This window comes from Stenella coeruleoalba, assembly GCF_951394435.1.
Source record: "Stenella coeruleoalba genome assembly, chromosome: 7".
NCBI classification, from domain to species: domain Eukaryota; kingdom Metazoa; phylum Chordata; class Mammalia; order Artiodactyla; family Delphinidae; genus Stenella; species Stenella coeruleoalba.
This window is the reverse complement of record NC_137153.1, coordinates 71512125-71534291: the sequence shown is the minus strand read 5'-3', so window position 1 is coordinate 71534291 and position 22167 is coordinate 71512125. Positions and strand designations below refer to the sequence as shown.

Here is a 22167-nt window from a genome sequence, read left to right as displayed (position 1 = left end):
CTCCAGATACTCAAATAGTGCGAGGATCATATGCTTTGTGCCAGATGTTTGCTACTCAGAGGTTCTGTCACTTATTTCCAGGCTCCAGGCTGGGCTCCTAACTACTGTTGTTGGGAACAGTTTACTTGGGAGGAACTAGCAAACTGCCCAAACCTGCCTCTTTGTTCCCCTCATCTTCTATCTATCTAAATTCCTCTGATAGAATTCCAGATCAACAATAGTTCACTCTTAGGTGGTGCTTATTCTCTTGCAGGCACTCACCTAAGCCCTTTACGTATATCAATCATTGCATCTTTACAAACTTCTCAGGTTATTTGCAATTTCCAGATGAAGAAAGGGAGGCACAGAGAGGGTAAGTGACTTGCCCACGGCACACAGGTGGTAAGTGACCAAGCTAGGACTCTATCCAGGCAGCCTGACTGCAAGGCCTGCATTCCTTTATACCACACTTTCCAGGATTCTGACTGCCTTCGTCCGTCCGTGTGGATGTTGGTGGGAACTGGAATGTGTAGAGGAAGGTTGTCTTATAATGAGGTTTCACTGCCGCAGCCTCAGGCACAGCCATCTTCCTGAACAACTAGGTCCCTGCCAGCATTATCTGCTTTCAGATTTCTCCCTCTCTGCCTATCCAGACTGTAGTTAGAATCAGCTACGAACAATGATCCCGTATTTTCTGTGTGGCAGGCATGGTTCTAGGCATCTTACAAACAGCTCTGATCCCTGTGGTATTGTCAGCTCCTCACAAAGACGGAAGGCTCAGAGACCTTAAGCGGCTTGTTCAAGTCCCACAGTGATTGGCGCGCCTGCCACTTTCATTCTTCCAGCACCTCAAGGACAAAAGCCTCCATCATTCTCCATTTGCCTATAGGATAGAAGCCAAATTCCTCACTGGCAGGCGAGGTGCCATGCTATCTTTCCAACCTTATCTCCCACTGGGCTCCAGCTTGACTCCTCTGTTCCAGACTGGCATGTCTGTGCCCTCTCCCCCAACTCACAACCTCACTCCCCATACCCCCGTCATCCGTCCTTTGTTCCCACAACTTAGAATGTCTTATTTTCTCCTTTGTGCCTCCTCAACTCCTGTTCAGTCTTCCCGCTCACTGAGGGTCCTCCTATCATGAAATGCTTCAGGCCCTACGAGTCTCACTTCTCCCTGATTCCTGCTGTTCAGACCAGCCCCCCGGGAGGGGGGGCAGATCATTCATCCAGGCCAGCTGACTCTCGGGCTGCCCACTTGGCAGGCACCTGAGCTAAATATTTTGACTCTATAGTGTCTCGCTTCGTATATACAGTTAGAAGCCCCACGGGGAATTTCCCCCGTGACCTGTTGTACCAAGAACTGGGGCAAAAACTGCTTTGCATGGACAAAATGCAAACTAGATGAAATTTATCCTTGGTGTTTTCTCGTATAGGTCCCCCTCCCTGTAAGTTATTCTAGTATTCTAGTAGGTGGAAGGTTATATGTAGATGGACCCTGCTTTCTCACTACTCTTAACATTTCAAATATGTAAATAATGAAAATGGCACACGTACTACTGTGTGCTAGATACTTTTCTAAGCACATCATGAGTATTAACTAAGTTAGTTTTCCCAACAATCCTTTGAGGTGGTTATTATTATTACCCTCCTTTTACAGATGAACTGAGTCACAGAGAGGTTAAGAAACGTGCCTAAGATCACGTGGCTGGCATTCAAAGCCAGGCACTTAATTATGGTGCTATACTGCCTCGCCAAGAAAATAATGTATTCTTTATTTCTGGTGACAGTAATGCCTAAGTGCTTTTAAAAACTCAGGTAATAAACAAAGTATATATGCACCACAGAGCTATGGTAACTGGAAAGCAAAACACATAATAATTTGTTGTGAAACCAGCTTGGGTTCCATTTCTAATGCCAAGAATGCTGGTGATCTGGGGTTGATCACAGGGCTGACACTGAGTCTGCTAGGCCCAAACTCAGATGTCATTTCTTACCACCCGGCTACAGGGGACGAAACAGGAGGGAGGACACCAGAACATGGGCCTGCTCCCAAACACACATACAAAGTATAAGGAGAAGGGCTCCCCTGGTGGCGCAGTGTTTGAGAGTCTGCCTGCCGATGCAGGGGACACGGGTTCGTGCCCCGGTCCGGGAAGATCCCACATGCCGCGGAGAGGCTGGGCCTGTGAGCCATGGCCGCTGAGCCTGCGCGTCCGGAGCCTGTGCTCCGCAACGGGAGAGGCCACAAGAGTGAGAGGCCCGCGTACCGCAAAAAAAAATATATATATATAAGGAGAAGATCACCCATAATCCTATAACTCATAAAGAATGAAATAACCTACTCAAGCAGATATTAATACACATTAGTTCCTATTTCAGAAATGGAACCACGTTGTACATACTGAGTTTTTTTTCTTTTAGTTCAAAATTTTTAATAGCTTCATTGAGGTATAATATATAAACTATAACATTCTCTTGTTTTAATCATACAAATAATTTTAGTAAATTTACAGAGTTTTGCAACCATTACCATGATCCAGTTTTAGACCATTGCATCACCCCTTCCAAAGATCCCTTAAACACATTTGTACTTACTCTCTATTCCCACCCCAACCCTGGCAACTGCTGTGTTCTCTCTATATTAATTTGCCTATTCTGAACATTTCATATAAATGGGAACATAGGAAAGAATCTGGCTTCTTTTACTTAGTATAATGTTTTCAAGTTTCATCCTTACTGTAGCATGTGTCAGTACATCATCCCTTTAATGACTGAATAATATTCCATTTTATGAATATACCATTTGTGTTGATTCATTCAACCATTAGTGGACATTTGCATTGTTTCAAATGGAAAATGCTGCTATGACATTCGCATACAAGTCTTCGTGTGGACATGATGTTTTCATTTCTCTGTGGTAGGTATCTAGGAATGAAACTGTTTGGTCAGATGGTAAAGTTTTCCAAAATGGCTGTGCCATTTTGCGTTCCTACCACCAATACATGAGAATTCTAGTCTTTGCACATCCTAGCCAATACTTGCTACTGTCTTTGTTTTTGAGTATAGCCATCCTAGTGGGTGTGAAGTGATATCTAATTGTTTTGATTTGTATTTTCCTGATGACTAATGATATCAAGCATCTTTCCATGTGCTTTCTGGCCATTCGAACGTTTTCTTTGGTGCACGACCATTCAAAAATTTGCCCATTTTTCAATTGGGTTATTTGTCTTTTTATTATTGTATCACAAAAGTTCTTTACGTATTCCAGATAAAAATCCTTTATCAGATATATGTCTTGTATTTTCACTTTCTTAATGGTGTCTTTAGAAGCACAAAGGTTTTGAATTTTGATGAAGTCAGTTTATCAATTTTTTTCTTTCATCGCTTGTGCTTTTGGTGTCATATCGAAGAAGTCTTTGCCTAACCCCGCTGTGTTCTAGAACTGGACTCCCTTCCTCCTCCCTTATCAGTATGCACTGAACATCTTTCTCCCTCAGTAAATACAGATCTGCATCATCATCCCTCATAGCTTTGTTTTGGAAAGAAGGGAGGGAAGAAAGGAGACAACAGAGCCAAACTACTCAAAATATCCGGGACCACTGTGTTCACCCTGGAGGTCTTCCCACTGTCCTTTTCGATTGTCTCGTGTCTGGTACTTCCTCTGTGGTTTGTGAATAAAAACTTGGTTAGGCTATTAACTTCATTACAACATTTTATGTTTTGATATCTTGGTCACACAGTTTCCTAGCCTCACATTTTCTGTAGGCTTAAGTCCCTCCATCACAGATTCTAGTGAGGGGATGCTCATAAGAAACATGTGCTCCCCTGTAATTTGGGATTTGACAGCTGCTGCTTCTGGCATTGACTTCATTCTCTGAAACTGGCCTTGGCTTTGGGAATGATGCAGATTTAGTTAATGTATTAAAATGTAAATATGGAAAAAGAAAGGTCAGTAGTAGATAACAGCAATTGATTGGTATGTGTGTTTTCATGAAAGTCTTATGGATATTCCTGAACAAAATAGTGGTTCTCATTTAACAAGCTCCAGATTGAGATGAATCGTTGCATCCTGGCCTCTGTCCTAAGTAAAGCTTCGCTGGCTTGATGGGTAGGATATGAGGTACCGTGAAAAGCTAGAAGCTTCTTTAGTAAATAATTTTCAGACTGAGAACACTAATGGAGAAAATCCAGGCTGAGGGAAAGAGCCTGTGAGAGGGGCCTCAGAATAAGAATGGGAAAGGCAGGTTAGAAGATTTTCAGTGCTGAAAATGCTAATCTGCTGAAAGAGAGGGTCCACGGGCAACCATTTTGCTGAGAAGCCGAGTGGGGTGGCCAGGATCCTTTGGGGACCTAACCCCTAGGGTTGGGGCCAAGAATTTGGAACCAGGGTACACTGGGGAAAAGCAAGGAGAGTGAGGGAGAGATGTGAGGGCAGCCCCCTTGGCTGGACAGTGGCCATTGCAAGGTTAGGGACGTGGCACCGAGCAAAGAGGTATGTAAAAGGTCAACAGAGAGCTCCTCCAAGCTAGTAAATAACTATATGAGGCTGAGAAATGCAAAGGGAGATCATTCGAAGTCCTTTTAAGATGCACCCTCAGGTCTTTAACTTTTGTTTTTCACATGGAAAACAATACCAAGCCACTGCAGGGCGCCAGCTGCTGTGTGCATGGAATATGGAATATACTGGAAGACTAAGAATCAGTGAGACCAGCTGGACGCTACTGCAGAGATTCAGATGTGAGAAGGGTTGGCCTTAGAGGCACACTTGGGTGTGTAGGAAGAAATGATCAGCAGGTCTTAGGGCTGGATTGGCCGTGCAAGTGCAAAGACAGAAGACAAACATGGTTGGGGGTAGAGGTGCAGGGAAGGCTGTAAGAGGATTTGGGTTTGGGGAGGAATAATTAAAATGCACAGATCTTGGGCTTCCCTGGTGGCGCAGTGGTTGAGAGTCCGCCTGCCGATGCAGGGGACACGGACGGGTTCGTGCTCCGGTCCGGGAAGACCCCACATGCCGCGGAGCGGCTGGGCCCGTGAGCCGTGGCCGCTGAGCCTGCGCGTCCGGAGCCTGTGCTCCGCAAGGGGAGAGGCCACAACAGTGAGAGGCCCGCGTACCACAAAAAAAAAAAAAAAAAGCACAGATCTTAAGTATGGAATGAATTCTGATAAATGTCTACATCCCACCCCACCCCCACCCCAACAGAGGTTTTTAGAAGACCGAGTTTCCAGTGCCTGCAGGTCCTAAGCGAAGTTGCCTCAAAGGCAAGAAGCTGCATGCCCCTGAAGTAAGAAGCAAGAAGGACTGGAACTCCAGATTTGAAAGTTATCTGGAGCCAGCGGGTGGCGATTTTGTGAGCAAACGAGCACAGGTGCAGGAAGAGGTAACTGGAGAACAGAAAGGCCCAATGTGGGGCGCGCTTAACCCCCGCACACTGAGGAGCTTATTTGCTGTTATAAGCGCAGAGACTCTTCTCAGGCCTTCCACCTCGTACTTAATTCTCTTAAAGGAGAAAGAAACCACTTTCTGGCTGGCTTCTTTCAAAGTCTGCCCTATCGAGCTTGGAAAATGGCGTCACTGGGGGGAAGGGAGCTGGAGGATCCCACAGGGTGGTCTGCCCCTCCTCCAAGCAGCCTTCACAACTAAGATGCACAGCAACCTTCTTGAGCTGGGAAGCCCAGCTTCCTCCGTGCAGCGTGCTAGGGCAGCCCGGCCTGGGCACGCTGAGCGTCCAGGGATCACACAATCCCCGATCACCTCTGCTCCGGGTGTGCGTTTGCAGTGGCTCTGCAGCAATGCCCTCGGTGTTTGCAGCCTGTGCAAGCTTGCACGCAGCGGGAGCTCGGTGCCTAGAATTGAGGGGCGGTGGGCGTGGCCGCGCTTCCTCGCGCCTTCTCCCGCGCAGGCAATCCCGGGAACGTTCTGAAAAGTATCCAAAAGTTCTGCGCCGCGCGCGCGCAAAAAGGAAAAAAAAAACAAACGGGCACAACCCCCCACCACTCTGGGCGTTGCGAGTCCCGACCTCGCCATTCCAGCTGCACCTCCGGCTGCAGCGCGTACGCCTCCTGCGCCTCCTTCTCGGGAGCCTTGCCGTCGGCTGGGTGCTCCCCTTGCAGCCACCGGAGAGTCCCTGCGCATCTCCTTGGGGCACCATGCCCAACGACGACGCATACAGCAAGGCTTCGCCACCGTCGGAGGCCCCGCACGCCCCTGGGTCACCACCGCAGGGCAAGGCCGGGGGCTTCGGCAAAGCGGCCGGGGCGCTGCTCGGGACCACGGGCGGCGCGGGCGCCGGGGGCAGCGGCGGCTCAGGCTCGGGGGCGTCGGGCATGGACGCCGCCGCGAGCAAGAAGTCCCCGCGGCTGCCCAAGTGCGCGCGGTGCAGGAACCACGGCTACGCGTCGGCGCTCAAGGGCCACAAACGCTTCTGCATGTGGCGGGAATGCCAGTGCAAGAAATGCAACCTGATCGCAGAGAGACAGCGCGTTATGGCCGCGCAGGTGAGTGCGGGCGCCCCGGAAACGGGGTTCAGCCCTTAACTTTTTGGGTAAAGCCCCTCGGACCAGGCGGGCGCCACGGGGGGCGCGGGTTCGGGAAGAAGGCGGCGGTGCTTCCCGACAGCCGCGGCGCGCTCGGGGCCCGGGCTCCCAGCCACGCGCCGACGCCGCTCTCGGAGGGCCTGGACTCCTCTCCGATGGAGCAGGGAGGTGCGGGGTTTACTCTGCTCCGGCGGCTCCGGATCCTTGACCCCTCCCTCCAATAGGAGTTGTGGGGTTCGCCCCCTCGTGGGTCTCGGCGGTCCCGGGGGTCCCGAGGATCCCCAGGATGTCTGATTTCCCTTTCAGAGCTGAGAGTTGCGGGGTTCGCACTGCTGGGGAAGGCTCCCCGGGATCTTCGACCCCGCTTCTGGCAGAGAGTTTCGCGGTTTGCGCCTTCGGGGCCCCCCGGGATCTCTGACCTCGCTCTCTGAGCAGAGTTGGGGGGTTTGCCCCCTCGTGGTTCAGTGGGATCCCTGACTCCGCCTCGAGCAGAGAGGTGCGCTTATATTAAGGAGGGTGCCCGCTCTGGCTACTGGTTAGGGCGAAGCGGAGACCCGGCTGGCTGCTGCTTATCCGCAAAACGCGTCGAGAGGCTTTGTTTTTCTGGAAAAGGCGCTGTAACGGACGCCAGGGTGGCGTGGTCCTCGTTGTGCTCTTGGCGCATTTTTCGTATTCGCCCGGGTGGATCCAGGTTGAGTGTCTAAGCCATTTTGAGCACTACGGAAATTTCATTAGCCTTTTAAAATTTGCTGTCTCCACCGAAGTTATTAAAGTACAAATTACTTTGAGTGTGTTTTAAAACACACCTAAGAATGTTTTAAAATCTACGCAGAGGAGTAGATGCAAGAGTTTGAGGTTTTGTCTACCGTTCATGGAGTGTGTTAGTTTTTTAAAGCATCCTAAGCTGGGCAGTAATTTAGCACCTTCAGGGAAATGGTTAACGTCGTTGGTATCCTAAAATGATTTTTAGAAGAGAATATATACATTCTTTCCCGCTAAAAGCTGTTTCATCCTTTTAAAACAGGTTATTTAAAATGAAAAGATACCAAAGAAATGCTTACTATGTGCTACTTTCGGTTAGGAATGGGTAAATAGCCCCCATTGAAAATGATTTAGGATCCTTGAACAGGAGTGCACAAATGCTTAGAGATTATACTTTTTATGTACATCCAATTTTGAAATGTTTTAAACTAGATATATTTTGGCTTCACAGATTGCGAGTGCACTCATGGAAATATAGGTTGTTTTACTGAGTTTCTTTATAGACTTTTATCTTAATCTGTAATGGATGAAGAGAATACACTGAGTGTAGCATTAAAATGCATCATAATGAGTTTACTGAAAAAAAAACCCTTATGAACATTTAAATTGTATTTGTAGGTAGAAAAGTTTTCTGAACATTTACCTGTTGGCTTTAATATTTAATATGGAGAGTATGCTTGGGAGAGGAATTGTCCTCAAAATAATAAAAATATATATTCAAGTAGGGCCATTAATTTTGAATAAGCTGTATTAATAGGCGTAGTAACTTGGAAGGAGGATGTTTGCTTTGTTAAAAACAAAAGCAACTCAAGATTACTTTTTTTTTTTTTTTTTTTTGTGGTACGCGGGCCTCTCACTGCTGTGGCCTCTCCCGTTGCGGAGCACAGGCTCAGCGGCCATGGCTCACGGACCCAACCGCTCCGCGGCATGTGGGATCTTCCTGGACCGGGGCACGAACCCGCGTCCCCTGCGTCAGCAGGCGGATTCTCAACCACTGCGCCACCAGGGAAGCCCAAGATTACTTTTATAGTATGAAACCTCACTATTTTCCACACCAGAAGGCTTGTGCTGTGCTGAATGAAATCCTTTAACATTCATGTAAAAGGCATTTTTAGTCATTCTAAAATAGTTTGAAATTGATCTTAGATCTGACTCTAAAACAATTGCATTTTAAATCAATTGCCCCACCTTCCCCATTTGAATAACATTTCCTAAGAACGCTTGAGAGGTCTTTGTAAAAGTGTTTTAAGTTTATGGACTATGTAATACCCTGTATGTTTTGTGCATGCATGGGATCCGTGTAAACCAGGGTCTAAGTTTGCATTGACATACTTCACAAGTTCATGGGTATTCTTTTAAAAAATTTGTGGTCAAATCTTTAATGTTCTGTTCCTAAACTTCTTGGTTAATAAGAGAAAATTCAAGAATTAAGCTTAATTATTTAATCTTAATGGATTATTCAAGGATATTTTTAAAGTTGAAGACTCCTCTTGTTATGAGTAAAATTACTTACAAATTAATCATTTTTCTAAATTCGGACTACGGTATTCCTAAGACAATGTGTACATTGTAGTTGTGTTTCTGGTTTACCGTTTTGATTTCAACTTTTGGCTTGTATTTGGGCCTCTGAGGTACAGGTGCTTCCCTTTCTCATTTCATTATTACCAATGGTCAGTTTCAACAGAAAGTCTCCATTTTTGTTATTTGTAGTAAGCCACAATACAATTTATTTTCTTGACACCTCTTTTTTCAACCTTAAACAATGTTATTTAAAAGAAGAGGGACGATGAGGAGTGTCTTAGGTACGCTGCGTCCTTTCCAGCCCCCACTTGAATCTCCTTCCCTCCTGCCTGGAATACGGCACGTGTCCTCTCCCTTTCTCTCCACCTCCAGCCTCTCTCTCCCGAGACTTCAGTGCTGTATTCCAGCCCCCTTTTCCCCATTACTTCTGTATGTGCTCCCTCCGCCACAGAGAACAGGGCTCTGCAAGGTTTCCTGAGCAGCCCCTGCCTTCCCTGCCTACCCTGCTCCCTTATTCCGGGTCGTTCTGCCCCTTCATCCTTGCCCGTCAAGCCCCACTCATCCTATTCTTCAAGGCCCCGTTCCAGTACCACCTGCAGCTTATACTTACACTTAAAGCCGTTTTTGCCCCGGTTTCTTCGGGAGGATCTGTGTATGCCTGTCCTGTGGTGTTTACCACGTTTTGTCTTGAGTTGCAGTTGCATGTTTGCCTGTTTCCTGCTTCTCCTTTTAAACAGTGAGTACCTTGGGAACTAATCTAACCTTGCTGTATCTTGCTGGTCGCTGTTCCCGGTACAGCAGCCTTTGACACACCTGTGGAAGGAAAGAGTGAGTGACCCCATTCTCCTTCCTTCCTAGTCTCTCCGTGCTGGCTTCTCCTCACGCTGAATGCCTCTGCTGACTCCGCAGCTTCTCATCCAGCCTTTCCCGCTGCTCTACATACTCACTTGTTTCAGGGACATTTTAGGAGTGCTTTTACTGTGGGCCAGGGACTCTGGCTGGAAACCATTTCTCAGCTTTGGCTGCATCTCAGAGTTACCTGGGTAGCTTTAGAAAGCAAGGAGGGGGCTTCCCTGGTGGCGCAGCGGTTGAGAGTCCACCTGCCGATGCGGAGGACACGGGTTCGTGCCCCGGTCCGGGAAGATCCCACATGCCGCGGAGCGGCTGGGCCCGTGAGCCATGGCCGCTGAGCCCGCGCGTCCGGAGCCTGTGCTCCGCAACGGGAGAGGCCACAACAGTGAGAGGCCCACGTACCGCAAAAAAAAAAAAAAAAAAGCAAGGAGGGATTCTCAGGCCTCACCCTGGGGTGGGTGGGGCTTCCATGGCTTTGGCAAAGCGGTACTGAGTGACTCTGGGGTGCTGGAGGGTGACCCACTGCCCTGTGCTTCCAGGTGGCCCTGAGACGGCAGCAGGCCCAGGAGGAGGAATTGGGCATCAGCCACCCCATCCCGCTGCCCAGCGCGGCCGAGCTGCTCGTCAAGAGGGAGAACGACAGCAGTACCCCATGCCTGATGACTGAGGGCAGCAGCCCCTCGCAAACCCCGCCGGCCAGCACCCCGACCCCGCCCGCGGCAGCGGCAGGTAAGCCTGTGGCTGGGATGGAGGGATGAAAGGCGTGGCCACAGAAACAGAGTCTCGGGAAGGTCCTGAGCCCCAGAGCACATTCAGAGCTTAGAGGGTTCTTAAAAGATCCTCCCTTCTGAAGGTCTGTTTTTGACGGCCTCACAAAGGAGGTGGGCCTAAATAAAAAGCCAGAAGTTTGATGGCTTCACTTTTCTATTGGTTATTTGTCAAGGCTGAATCTGGGCAGGGTCAGCATCACAGAATCCCAGAGAAGTGAGAGTCCAGATTTCATCTCAGTCAGCCCCTTCCATTTGTGGGTCCTCTTGGTGGGAGCTAAAGATCCTTGTTTCCTAGAATGAAAGTCCATTTCTCTGGAAAGGACTGAAGTCCATCTGGGGAGACTGTCTAAAAAAGCCAAATCCTACGTGTCAGCTATCAGTGGATACTGAAGTTGAGGCAAGGCGTGTCCATTGGCTTCAATTCTCTCCCAGGTACTAAGATTATACCAGTGGCTGCATGTATGCCGATTCATTTCATTTCATTCTTAGAAGAAGGAAGTATTAATCCTATTTTATACCGTGGGAAAATTTAGGTATAAAAATTTTAAGTGACTGGCTACATCTGAAGAACTAGAAAGTATCTGAATTGGTCCATCTGTCTTCAGAGCTCACTATGCTTACTGCACTGGGTCTCCAAATTACCTCAAGAATTATGGTGTTCTAGAGCTGCACTGTCCAGTATGGAAACCCTTAGCCACATCTTGCTATTTAAGTTGATTACAGTGAAATAAAATTAAAATATTCATCGAAGGAAGATATGCAAGTGGTCAAAAGCCCAAGGAAAGATGCTTGATACCATTAGTCATTAGAGAAGTGCAAATCAAAACTATAATGAGATATTATCTCACACCCATGAGGATGACTACTATCAAAAAAACAGAAAATAACAATATTGGTGGGGATGTAGAGAAATTGGAACTTTTGTGCACAGTTGGTAGGAATGTAAAATGGTGCAGCTGCTGTGGAAAACAGTATGGTGGTTTCTCAAAAATTGAAAATAGAATTATCACGTGATCCAGCCATTCCACTTCTGAGTACATACCCAAAAGAATTGCAAACAGCGTCTTAAAGAGATATTTGTATATCCATGTTCATAGCAGCATTATTCACAATAGCTAAAATGTGGAAGCAACTCAAGTGTCCACTGACAGATGAATGGTAAGCAAAATGTGGTAAAAAAAAATTACTTAGCCTTGAAAAGGACGGAAATTTTGACACATGCTACAATGTGGATGAACCTTGAGGACATTATGCTAAGTGAAACAAGTCAGTCACAGAAACACAAATACTGTACGATTCCACTCATACTTAGTCAGAATCAGAGAGACAGAAGGTAGAATGGTGGTTGTCAGGGGCTGGGGGCAGCGGGGAATAGAGAGTTATTGTTTAATGAGTGTAGGGTTTCAGTTTTCCAAGAGGGAAAGAGCTATGGAGATGGATGGTGGTGGTGGTTGCACAGCATTATGAATGTAGTTAATGCCACTGAGCTGTGCACTTAAAGATGGTTAAGATGGTAAATTTCATGTTGCGTGTAGTTTAACCACAATAAAACATAAAATTAAAAAAATTAAACATTTAATTCCTCAGTGGCACTAACCATATTTCAGATGCTCAACAGGCACATATATAGCGGAGGCCTGCCATGCTGGCAAGTGTGCATGTCCCTTTCTCACAAAGCTCTATTTCATGGCACTGGTCTAGAACGCAGGGGCTCTAAGAAACCCACCAGACAAAGATCTGTGACATCCTGTTGGCAAATGCAGGCATATATTTCATGTTAAACACATGTGCCGAGGTTCACAGAATCTTTTGAGCCTTCTAAGCCTCCATGAAATGGAGTCTTGCAGTGCGGTTCCTCTTAAGTAAGCTTTTCATGAGTTACTCAGTTTGCTGCGCTTAACCACCAGGGTGAAGTTGTCAGCTGCCTAGCTGTCATTTAACTAGCTGTGCAACTTTAGACAAGTCACTTTAGCTCTCTGGTCCTATTGTTTCCTCTTCTCAAAAATGAGGGATGAGGTCTTTGAGGCTTTTGCAGATTCTAGGAGCCTTGACCATTAGAAAGAAGAAGGTTAGCGGGCACCAAAGAAGGCAGGTGAGAGATAGACTTGTAATCTCTGCTGCAGGTCGTTGTGTCTGTGTATCTGTCCCTGTGTGTGTTACTGGGGCTACAGATTCTGTAGCTAACAAAGGGAATGGTATTATTTTCTTTTCTTTTTTTTTTAGCTCAGTTGCTCATAATATATATTTACAGCAGTTTCTAAACTTTCCTTTTCTTAAGAAGGAAGGAGTATATCTGTCAGAAATATGATTCCTGCACTTTGGGATTTTAAGCTGTGTGTAAGGTTAATTACCAAATACTACCAGGTCAGGGCAGACCTGGTGGATTCAGCTGGAGGGACTGATAGGGGACGTTCCAGAGGAGTAAAGAGGGGAGTAACTCATTTGATGTTCACACACATCTTATAAAGTAGGAATTATTATTCCTATTTACAGATAAGGAAGCCAGTGGTAAGGAAACTGCCCCAGAATAAAGCTGAATTAAGCTGGGATTCAGCCTAGGTCTGTCTGGTCCCAAAGCCCATGAATTTCTTCACCTGCCTGTGAAGTGAGGCTGTGGGAATAGTTGCCGTGTTTCCTTGGAAAATGGACAGTTACAATTAGAGGTTATGGTTTAATCCTCAGAAGGGATTTAGGGCTGATGGGCAAATAGGAACACTGTTAGGGGCAGCGCCATTCTTGGCTGGCATGGAAGGTTGCAGCCACTAGTCTTCACGGGGAGAAATACAGGGACAGGCCCGTGATGGATAAATGTCAATGCTGGGCATTTGGTAGGGAACCACAGGTGAACTTGGTGTGGCCTGCTGTCCTGCATTGCACCTCAGTGGAAGGGGTGTCAGAGTTTGATAGCATACCCCAAGATAGTGAAGCCTTAGAGAAGGATTTCAGGCTAGATGGAGTTCAGAATGACAAAGAAGTTCTCGCAGGGCATTTCAGAGTGGTGATAGGGAAAGTTACAAATAGAAGCAGCAGGGAAGCATGATAGAAAGTTCAGGGTCAAGGAGGATGTGACCAGATTCCCTTCTTTGCTTCTGGAGCTGATAGACCTTGGAGTCCTTTTGGAGTCTTGAACCAACAGTCCAAGGGAGTGGAGTGTGGAAGCCAGCAGAATGTGTCGCTCCTGTGCTCACGTATGGGCGGGGAGGCTATGCCTGCCCAAGAAAGATGGGCCAGCTCATCGTGGTGGGGCAGGAGCCCCATCCGTCATCATTACTCAGGACTTCCACCAAAGCTCTTGAGTTGGGATCATTAACTTCCGGACTGGGCTGGGACTTGAACAGGAGAAAAACAGAAATGCCAGTAGAATTAAACTGTGTGATGTAAAGAGGGAGAAAGACAGAAAGGGCAGTGAAGGGGAGGGAGGGAGGGGGGAAGAGAGGGGGAGAGAAAGAGAAGCAGTGACAAGACAGATGGACTAAAGAGTGTTCCTCATGTTTTATGCACAGTGGGCCCAACTTCCTGCGTAGTGTGCTGCTAACAAATATGTAGCTTGTGTTAAATTTCCAGAGATAAGGATTCCTTTAAAATAACATTTCCCTTTATGCAGGTAAACGGTAAACATTTATGGAGTACAAAACATATTCAACGAATATATTCCCATCCCAACCTGTAGGGTCTTCTTTTTGTTATCCCAGCATTGATTACAAGCTGCACGTGCAAGCTTGCGTGTCTGTTTATCGTTTTCATATGTGTGTATGTGTATATATAATTTATATATTTAACATAATGGGAGTGTATTGTTCCCACCCGTGTGTAGTTTTTATTTTTTTCATTTAAAACTGGAATTTTTTAACGGCCTAGTATTCCGTGATATCAACGTGGAAGGCTTGGATTTGCAGTCACCTCGTGAGAGGTGAAAGTTGCAGCAGTTGTCGTGGGATAGAGCAGCCCACCAACCTGGCTTCCACAGGGGCGGGTTGCTCACCTTCTCTTTCCCATACCTGGTGTTGAGTGTCTGCAAGGGCAGTGGTTTAGTGAAATCCAGCAGATGTTTATGTCCTTGAGGCTTCTTCGTTATCTCCTTTTGGCTCCTGAAAGTGCCAAAAGTGAGAGTGAGAAATGCCCGAGAATTACTGCTGAGATTACTGGCTGAGTTCTAAGGCCTCTGTGAAGGAAATTGGGTTTACCAAGCTGTTGTTTGATCTCTTGGAGAGCTGATCCCTCTGAGTAGGATAACACCTTAGAAGAAAGTCTCTACGATCCTTAGCCAAAGATTGGCCAAGATGGATCAAAACAGTGCCTGACGATTCCTCCCACCGTGGGTATAAAATATTTTTGTTGTTATTTTCATCTATGATCGCGGGTGTTACTGTGAAGGAACAACCTTTTGAAGAAATGCCCTATTCGTTGCTGTCTCTTACACTGGCAGGATCAGATATGCTAACAGGTGCTCTATCGATTACCAAATGGTTTCTTCCCAGCCATTTTGGGTCACCTCGAAAAAAGGGTGAGCACTTCCGGTTATAAATGACGGTGAATTAATAGCAACTTCAGCATTATTTCCATGGTTTTACTTTTTAAATTTTAGCTTCCTAGACATATATTTTTTATTTTGAAAGTTATCAACTGACTTAAAAAATCTCGTAGGCATTCCTCCTCTTTGAAATGTGGGCTCCTCGTTTTATTTTATATTCTGCTTTTCCTCCAGCCGCCTATGCAGCAAGTAGAATGCCATTTTATCCAGAGCTCACGCCGAGGTCCGCATAGTTCTCTGCCTCTCCTTTTCTGTGCAGGGCTGTCAGATGAAGGGCTGCATTGTAGAGAATTCGGTTCTGCATACGTGTCCTTTGTAAGTAAGGACCTGAATGTTATCTCCTGGGGCCTCCCTTCTGGAGCACCCTGGGCTTCCACACACACGCACGTTCGCACTCCTCCACATGAAGCCGCTTCCTGCCATCTCAGGCCTCCCCCCCAGCGCCCACGGCCTGCTTTCACTCACCTTTCCCCCGTCGGAAGGGTCAGCCAGGTCTGCATCTGATAATGGCGGGACCCCTTCCTTCACTTCTCTTCTTTAGCAGTAATTCCACTTCAGCACAGAGAGAGAGCTCATGCCGGTAGGGCACGCACGCCGTCCTGGTTATGTGCCTTCGAAGGGCTTAAGTGCTTTACAAACATGCAGTGTGGTAATTTGAAAATGGAATAATGTCCCTATGCAGTTTTTACCAGTAAGAAATGTGACTGAGGAGCTAACAATTGAAGATGTTGACTTAAGTTTCTTAAAAATAAACTTTAGGGCTTCCCTGGTGGCACAGTGGTTGAGAGTCTGCCTGCCGATGCAGGGGACGTGGGTTCATGCCCCGGTCCGGGAGGATCCCACATGCCGCGGAGCGGCTGTGCCCGTGAGCCATGGCCGCTGAGCCTGCGCGTCCGGAGCCTGTGCTCCGCAACGGGAGAGGCCACAACAGTGAGAGGCCTGCATACCACATAATAAATAAATAAATAAGTAAATAAATAAACTTTATTCATTGGAGAAGTTACAGATTTACAGCAAAATTGAGAGGAAGGTACGGAGATTTCCCATACACCCCTGCCCGTACACATGCACACCTCCCCCATTATGAGCATCCCCCGCCAGAGGTACATTTGTTACAATTGATGACCCACATGGACACAGCGTAATCATCCAGAGTCCATAGTTTACATTAGGGTTCACTGTTGGCGTTGTACATTCTGTGAGTTTAGAGAAATTAATGATGACGTGTGTCCATCATTCTAGTAGCATACAGAGTAGTTTTGCTGCCCTAGAATCTTCTGTGGAGTTATTTAAATTTGAAATATTTCAATTTTTATCTTTGCAGTTTTCCATGTTATACAGAAAGAAGCATTTCAAATGAAACACCAAAACATTTTATCCAGGTTAGTTTGAGAGTTGATATTTGGAGGGTCCTGGCTACTTACATGAGATGAGCTCCATTTGATTTTAGACAGAGCTCTCAATTTCAAGTAGAATAGAGGATGTGGAGATTAGGTTTAAAAAGGCCTTCAGGTAAAAGCATTCCCCAATTTTACATTTGGAGTCAAAGAAATTTCCAGGATGTTTAACAAAACAAATCTCCTTAAACTGAAGCAAGAGTTGGAGGCTTAAATGAAAGGAAACACTTAAGATGAATAGTACTGACCATTTTGATAGCCTAGTGTTTTAAATAGCATCTCAGTCAATTTTATTTATTCCAAGGGAAGTCTCTGCTTATGTGTCAAATATAGCAGTTAACCGACCTGATAGAAATTCTCTGTAGACAGTATTTCTGTAAAGAAGTTAAAATGACAAAGTACATAGGAAGTAGCCTACTGGTCTACTTTGGCTAGAAAGGAAATTTGGAAAACATTTAGACCCACCGAAAAAGGTAAATACAGGGTTTAAAGTCACAAATTAGTTTTTTTTAAATTGAAGTATAGTGACTTACAATATATGTATGTGTGTATGTATGTATGTATGTATTTATTTATGGCTCCTTTGGGTCTTCGTTGCTGTGCGTGGGCTTTCTCTAGTTGCGGCAAGTGGGGGCTACTCTTCGTTGCAGTGCACGGGCTTTTCATTGCAGTGGCTTCTCTTGTTGCGGAGCACGGGCTCTAGGTGCACGGGCTTCAGTAGTTGCAGCACGCGGGCTCAGTAGTTGTGGCTCGCAGGCTCCAGAGCGCAGGCTCAGTAGTTGTGGCGTACGGGCCCAGCTGCTCCGCGGCATGTGGGATCTTCCCGGACCAGGGCTTGAACCTGTGTCCCCTGCATTGGCAGGCGGTTTCCTAACCACTGCACCATCAGGGAAGCCCTTGACTTATGATATTATTAATTTCAGGTGTACAACATATTTTTATAGATTATACTCCATTTAAATTCATTACAAAATAATGGCTATATTTTCCTGTGCTGTACAATAACAAGTTACTTTTATAACAACATATGTAAAAGACAAAGAAACATTTGATTGGTTTACACCGCTGTCTGCTTTGTGAACGTGTAATCTTAAGGGCAGGGATTGCATTTTTTATTCATCGTGTACTCATGTGTGTAGTACAGTACCTGGCTTTGTAGCATGTGGTCAGTAAACCTTTGCTGAATAAATGAATAGTGATGGTTAAACTTGAAGTTGTGTTTTAAAACACTCTGTTAGTGATCATGAACCCACTTGCAGATATCAGAGTAAAATCATTGATGTTCAATCTGCATTTTTTGTGATATTTTTTAAATGTATCTGAATTTTTTAAATGACTAAAATTTCAAATGTAGTTTAACAGCCTAAGGTGAAATTCACATGCTATACACTTCATCTACTTAAAGTGTACAATTCAGTGTTTTCTGGTAAGTTCACAGAGCTGTGCCACCGTCCCTGGAATCTAGTTGTGGAGCATTTTTATCTCCTCCTAAAAGAAACTCTGTACCATTAGTAGTCACTCTCCATCTGCTCCCACACTGGGGTCATAGGCGACCTCTTTAACTTAGCCTCAGGTTTGCAAGGTGTACCCCCGTTGTAGTATGTATTTATTAGTCCTTTTTAAAAACTAAATAATATTCCACTATATGGATAAATCGTATTTTGGTTTTTTTCAGATGATGGAGTTTGGGGTTGCTTATGCTTTTTGGCTATTATGAGTAATGCTTCCATCACATTTTTATACCAGTTTTTATATGGATATATGTTTTATTCTCTTGGGTATATATTAAAGAGTGGAATTGCTGAGTCATACAGTAACACTATGTTTAACCTTTTGAGGAACTGTCACAGTATTTTCCAAAGAGGCTGCACTATTTTACTACATTCCCACCAGCAGTGTGTGAGGGCTCCAGAAGATTCGTACTGAAATTTTTTAGAATTAAAAGGTAAGATGCGGGCTTCCCTGGTGGCGCAGTGGTTCAGAGTCTGCCTGCCAGTGCAAGGGACACGGGTTCGAGCCCTGGTCTGGGAAGATCCCACATGCCGCGGAGCAACTGGGCCCGTGAGCCACAATTACTGAGCCTGCGCGTCTGAAGCCTGTGCTCCACAACAACAGAGGCCGCGATAGTGAGACGCCCACGCACAGCGATGAAGAGTGGCCCCCGCTTGCCACAACTAGAGAAAGCTCTTGCACAGAAACGAAGACCTAACACAGCCATAAATAAATAAATACATTAAAAAAAAAAAGGTAAGATGCCTTCATCCTGTGAAGTTTTTTAAAATTGAACAATAAGATGCCTTCATGCTGGCAAACACTAAAGATATAAAACCCAGTCAGTGTCTCTTTGATGATCAGAAGTTTAGATCATGGAGGGTTTTCTAGGTTTGCATTTTATTATCACTAGAAATATGTTAATATTCAGTCTTTTAAAATTTTTCTCTTTTCCCTCATTATCACATACACTTTGTAATGAAAGGGATAGTGTTTGAGGAATTAAACCATAGAGGGAACCGGTGACAGATTTTCTTTGTTGTGTTTTTGGCCCGTAGAAACGTTGGTTTGTTTCTCAAGGGCTTAAGCAACTTTTTAGACCTTGGGTGACAAGCATTTCCTCAGAACAAGGGAGAAGGAATTCTCTTGCCCTAGAAACTTGGCAAGAATAGTTTTTATCTTTGGATTTCTGAAAATGGAAAACCGCCGTCACTCCTGTGGAAAGTAGAAGAGAACACCCGCGAGCTGATGAGAATAGACAGCTGTTTTTCACGTTGCCAGTTGGAAGAGGGTAGTTCATAGACGGTCTCAGAATTTACTGCCATAGTTATTCATAGCGTTGGAAAACTTTTATAGGTGGTGGGTGACACTAGGTATCATTGTAGTGCTGTACGGCCTTGTTTGCTGCCGTAGGAGACTTTTGGAATGTCAGAAGGCTCATCTGTGTCACCAGTTTCTCCTGCCTGCTGCACTGGGTCCCCCTGGAGTCCTTGACCCTTGGGTTCCTGGTTATCTGCTGGTTCAGGGATCCTGTCCATTGATGACCCCCTCAGCCACCCAACCCACTACTCTTTGGATCTCGTGGATGCCCTTCTGTCCTATCTGTTGTTTTATTAGCTATCTTATTTTTAAAAGATTTTATTGTGGTAAAATATGCCTAACATCACATGGACCATTGTAACCGTTTTTAAGTGTACAGCTCAGTGGCATTAAGTACCTTCAGTGTTGTGCGGCCGTCACCACCTTCCATCTCCGGGACTTGTTTCATCTTCCCAAACTGAACCACTAAACCCACTGAGTGATAACTCCCCATTCTCTCCCTCTCATTCACTTTTGGCTAAGGACAGCCTCTTCTGCTAACCCGCCCTTCTTGGCCTCCGGAATCACCTGTAGACTCACATGAGACGATTCCTTTTATCTCGTCAACGTCTTGTTTTTTTCCTCTTACTTCTTCCCCCAGGCCCACAATTTTTGCTTCATTGCTGACTTCTCTCTTTGTTCTATAGGCTGGTCTAGTTTGTGCCTCTGAGGACTCTGAAGTTGCTTAAAGGGCTGAGGTTAGTAGGGAAGGGGGCCCAGGGTAAGGCCAGCTGCCACCTGATGTGGGATGCTGTGAATTCTGTACCTCTGCCAGGTGATCTGGACTCTGGGCCTAGGAGTGCTCTGTGTTGTGCCATGAAGCCAAGGGAGTGGAGTGAGGGTACCTCTGGGCCCCCTGGGGCTCTGACTGCTGTCTCACTGGTTCTTGACTTGTCAGGGTTCCTTTCGCCTTGGTCACAAGCAACTCTAAGTGCAGGTCTGAATTTCTGTTTCAGCCTCAAGGTGTCTTACTTTTCAACTGATAAAAAAATTCCCCTAAGAAAAGTCACATAAATATTGCTCCCTGTTGCTGAACCAGGTTACATTGCAAACCCAGTTTCCTCTAGTCTCTTACGTCTGTGAGTAGACTTCACAATCACTAACCCAGTCTTAGTGTACGGTACCACTGAGCATGCATTTCAGAAAAAATGCACAAGAAACTCTTAACGTAGACTATAAACAGCTGGTTTGTAGTCAGAAGAAGATACTGATTCAGTGTTCTAGTAATAGCACATTTTCTGATGTTTATTGGCAGTGAGAGTTCTCGGGTATTGCTTTAGCCACCCAATGTCAGCTCAGTCCAGTGTATACTAACAGCTGACTCTTCGGTATTGATCTCAGCACTTATAAAACTACTCCCTGTTTTTACATCACCCTTTAACTCTGATCCTGAGGTTGGGGAGTTTATCTGAAATACAGGATATACATTAATTCAGGGAAGCAGATTGGATTCATCAAACACTAATAACTGTTTGCTGAACTGAGTTGAATTCATCTTTGCTGGTGAGTCTGCTGTCTGGGCCAGAGTCGCTCCCTCCCTTTTTCCCTTTCTTCCATCTGTGTTTCTATTTTATTTTTTGTTTATTCAACAAATATTCGTTGTGTGACTGCATTGGGTCAGACCCTCTTCCAGGCATGAGGTATACAGCAGTGCCTAAAACGTCTGTCTCGTGGGTCTTACATGTCCAACAGGGGAGACAGTGGATAATCAGGTCCACCAGTGAGTAAGATGCTTTCGGAAAGTGATGAGCACTGTGGAGACAGAGTGATAAGATACATGTTCTGGAGGGGTCGCGGCTGTTGACATGGAGGTTAGGGAAAGAGGGCCTCTCTAAGGAGATTAAATCCCAAGGGACAGTGAGCCATTGCAGTCAAGGTCTGGGGGAAGAGCCTTCCAGGCAGGAGGCACGGCAAGGTGAGACAGTGCTTAGAGCAGGAAGCAGACCAGTGTGATCGGTGCTGTGAGCAAGGGTGACATCACAGGGGGCTGCGACTTGCTGCCTTGCAGGCCAGGGAAGGAGTTGGAGTTTTATGGTGAGTGCGACGGGAAGTCATTGGAGTGTTGAAGCAGTGAATGCTGTGATCTGATTTACTCTCTTCAGATGTCTCTGCTGCTGTGTGGAGTGTAGTTTCAAGGGGGAGCAAAGCAAAGCCCATGCATTTGCCCAGGCAGAGGGGTGCTGCTTGCACTGGGGTGGTGACAGTAGAGATGGAAAGAACTGGTAGGACAGGAGGTCTATCTTAAGGTAATTTGGGTAGATGGTGTCCACGGCACTTCCTCCAGAGAGCTGCTGCCACGGCATTGCCAGTGCTATGGGGGTTGCCATGGGGGCTTTACCAGTCTGAAAGGTAAAGCGCTGTACGTGGGTGCGGTCGGCAGAAAAATGGCCCCCAGAGAGGGCTACATCCTGGCTCCTGGGGCCTGTGAAGGTGTTACCTTCGTGGCAAAAGGGACTTTGCAGATGTGGTGAAGTCAGGGATCTGGAGGTGGGGAGGTGATCCTGGATTCCACGTGGGCCCATTCTAATGGCCTGAATCCTTGGACGTGGAGAGCCTTTCCCAGCTGCCCCAGAGATGTCACAACAGAAGATGCTGGGAAGTTTCAAAGCTGGAAAGACCTGACCACTGTTGCTGGCTTCGAGGATGGAGGAAGGGGGCGCTGAGGCAAAGACTTCAGGAGTTCTCTAGAAGCTTGCAACAGCCCTTTGCTCAGTTAAGCACCTTGATTTTAGCCTGGAGAGACCTGGGTCAGACGATGGGCCAACGAAACTGTAAGATAATAAATTTGCATACAGCAATAGAAAACAAATATGGTTGATATAGCTTATAATCCCCTTTTCCTTTGTTAGTGAGACTGAAATCTTTTCATACGTTAAAGGACCATTTATGTTTTTTCTGTGAGCCTTCTGTGTATGTCCTTTGCTCATTTTTTTTATTGAATCCCCTCCCCCTGTCTTGAAGTTCCTTATTT

At 46.1% G+C, this 22167-nt stretch overlaps 1 protein-coding gene across 6 annotated transcripts in view; it reads left to right on the top strand.

Annotated features, from left to right (window-relative positions):
• The first annotated feature begins 322 nt into the window (after window positions 1-322).
• DMRT1 (doublesex and mab-3 related transcription factor 1) overlaps window positions 323-22167 on the top strand; it is a 111234-nt gene continuing 89389 nt past the window's right edge. For 3 of the 6 annotated variants that reach the window (XM_079926669.1, XM_079926667.1, XM_079926665.1), the window contains exons 1-2: window positions 5180-6474; window positions 10188-10377. In XM_079926669.1, the coding sequence (XP_079782795.1) occupies window positions 5770-6474; window positions 10188-10377 (895 nt within the window). In that variant the 5' untranslated portion in view covers window positions 5180-5769. Of the gene's footprint in view, window positions 353-5179; window positions 6475-10187; window positions 10378-22167 lie in introns of those variants that run through there. The other 3 variants (XM_079926666.1, XM_079926664.1, XM_079926668.1) reach the window with 2 other exon arrangements.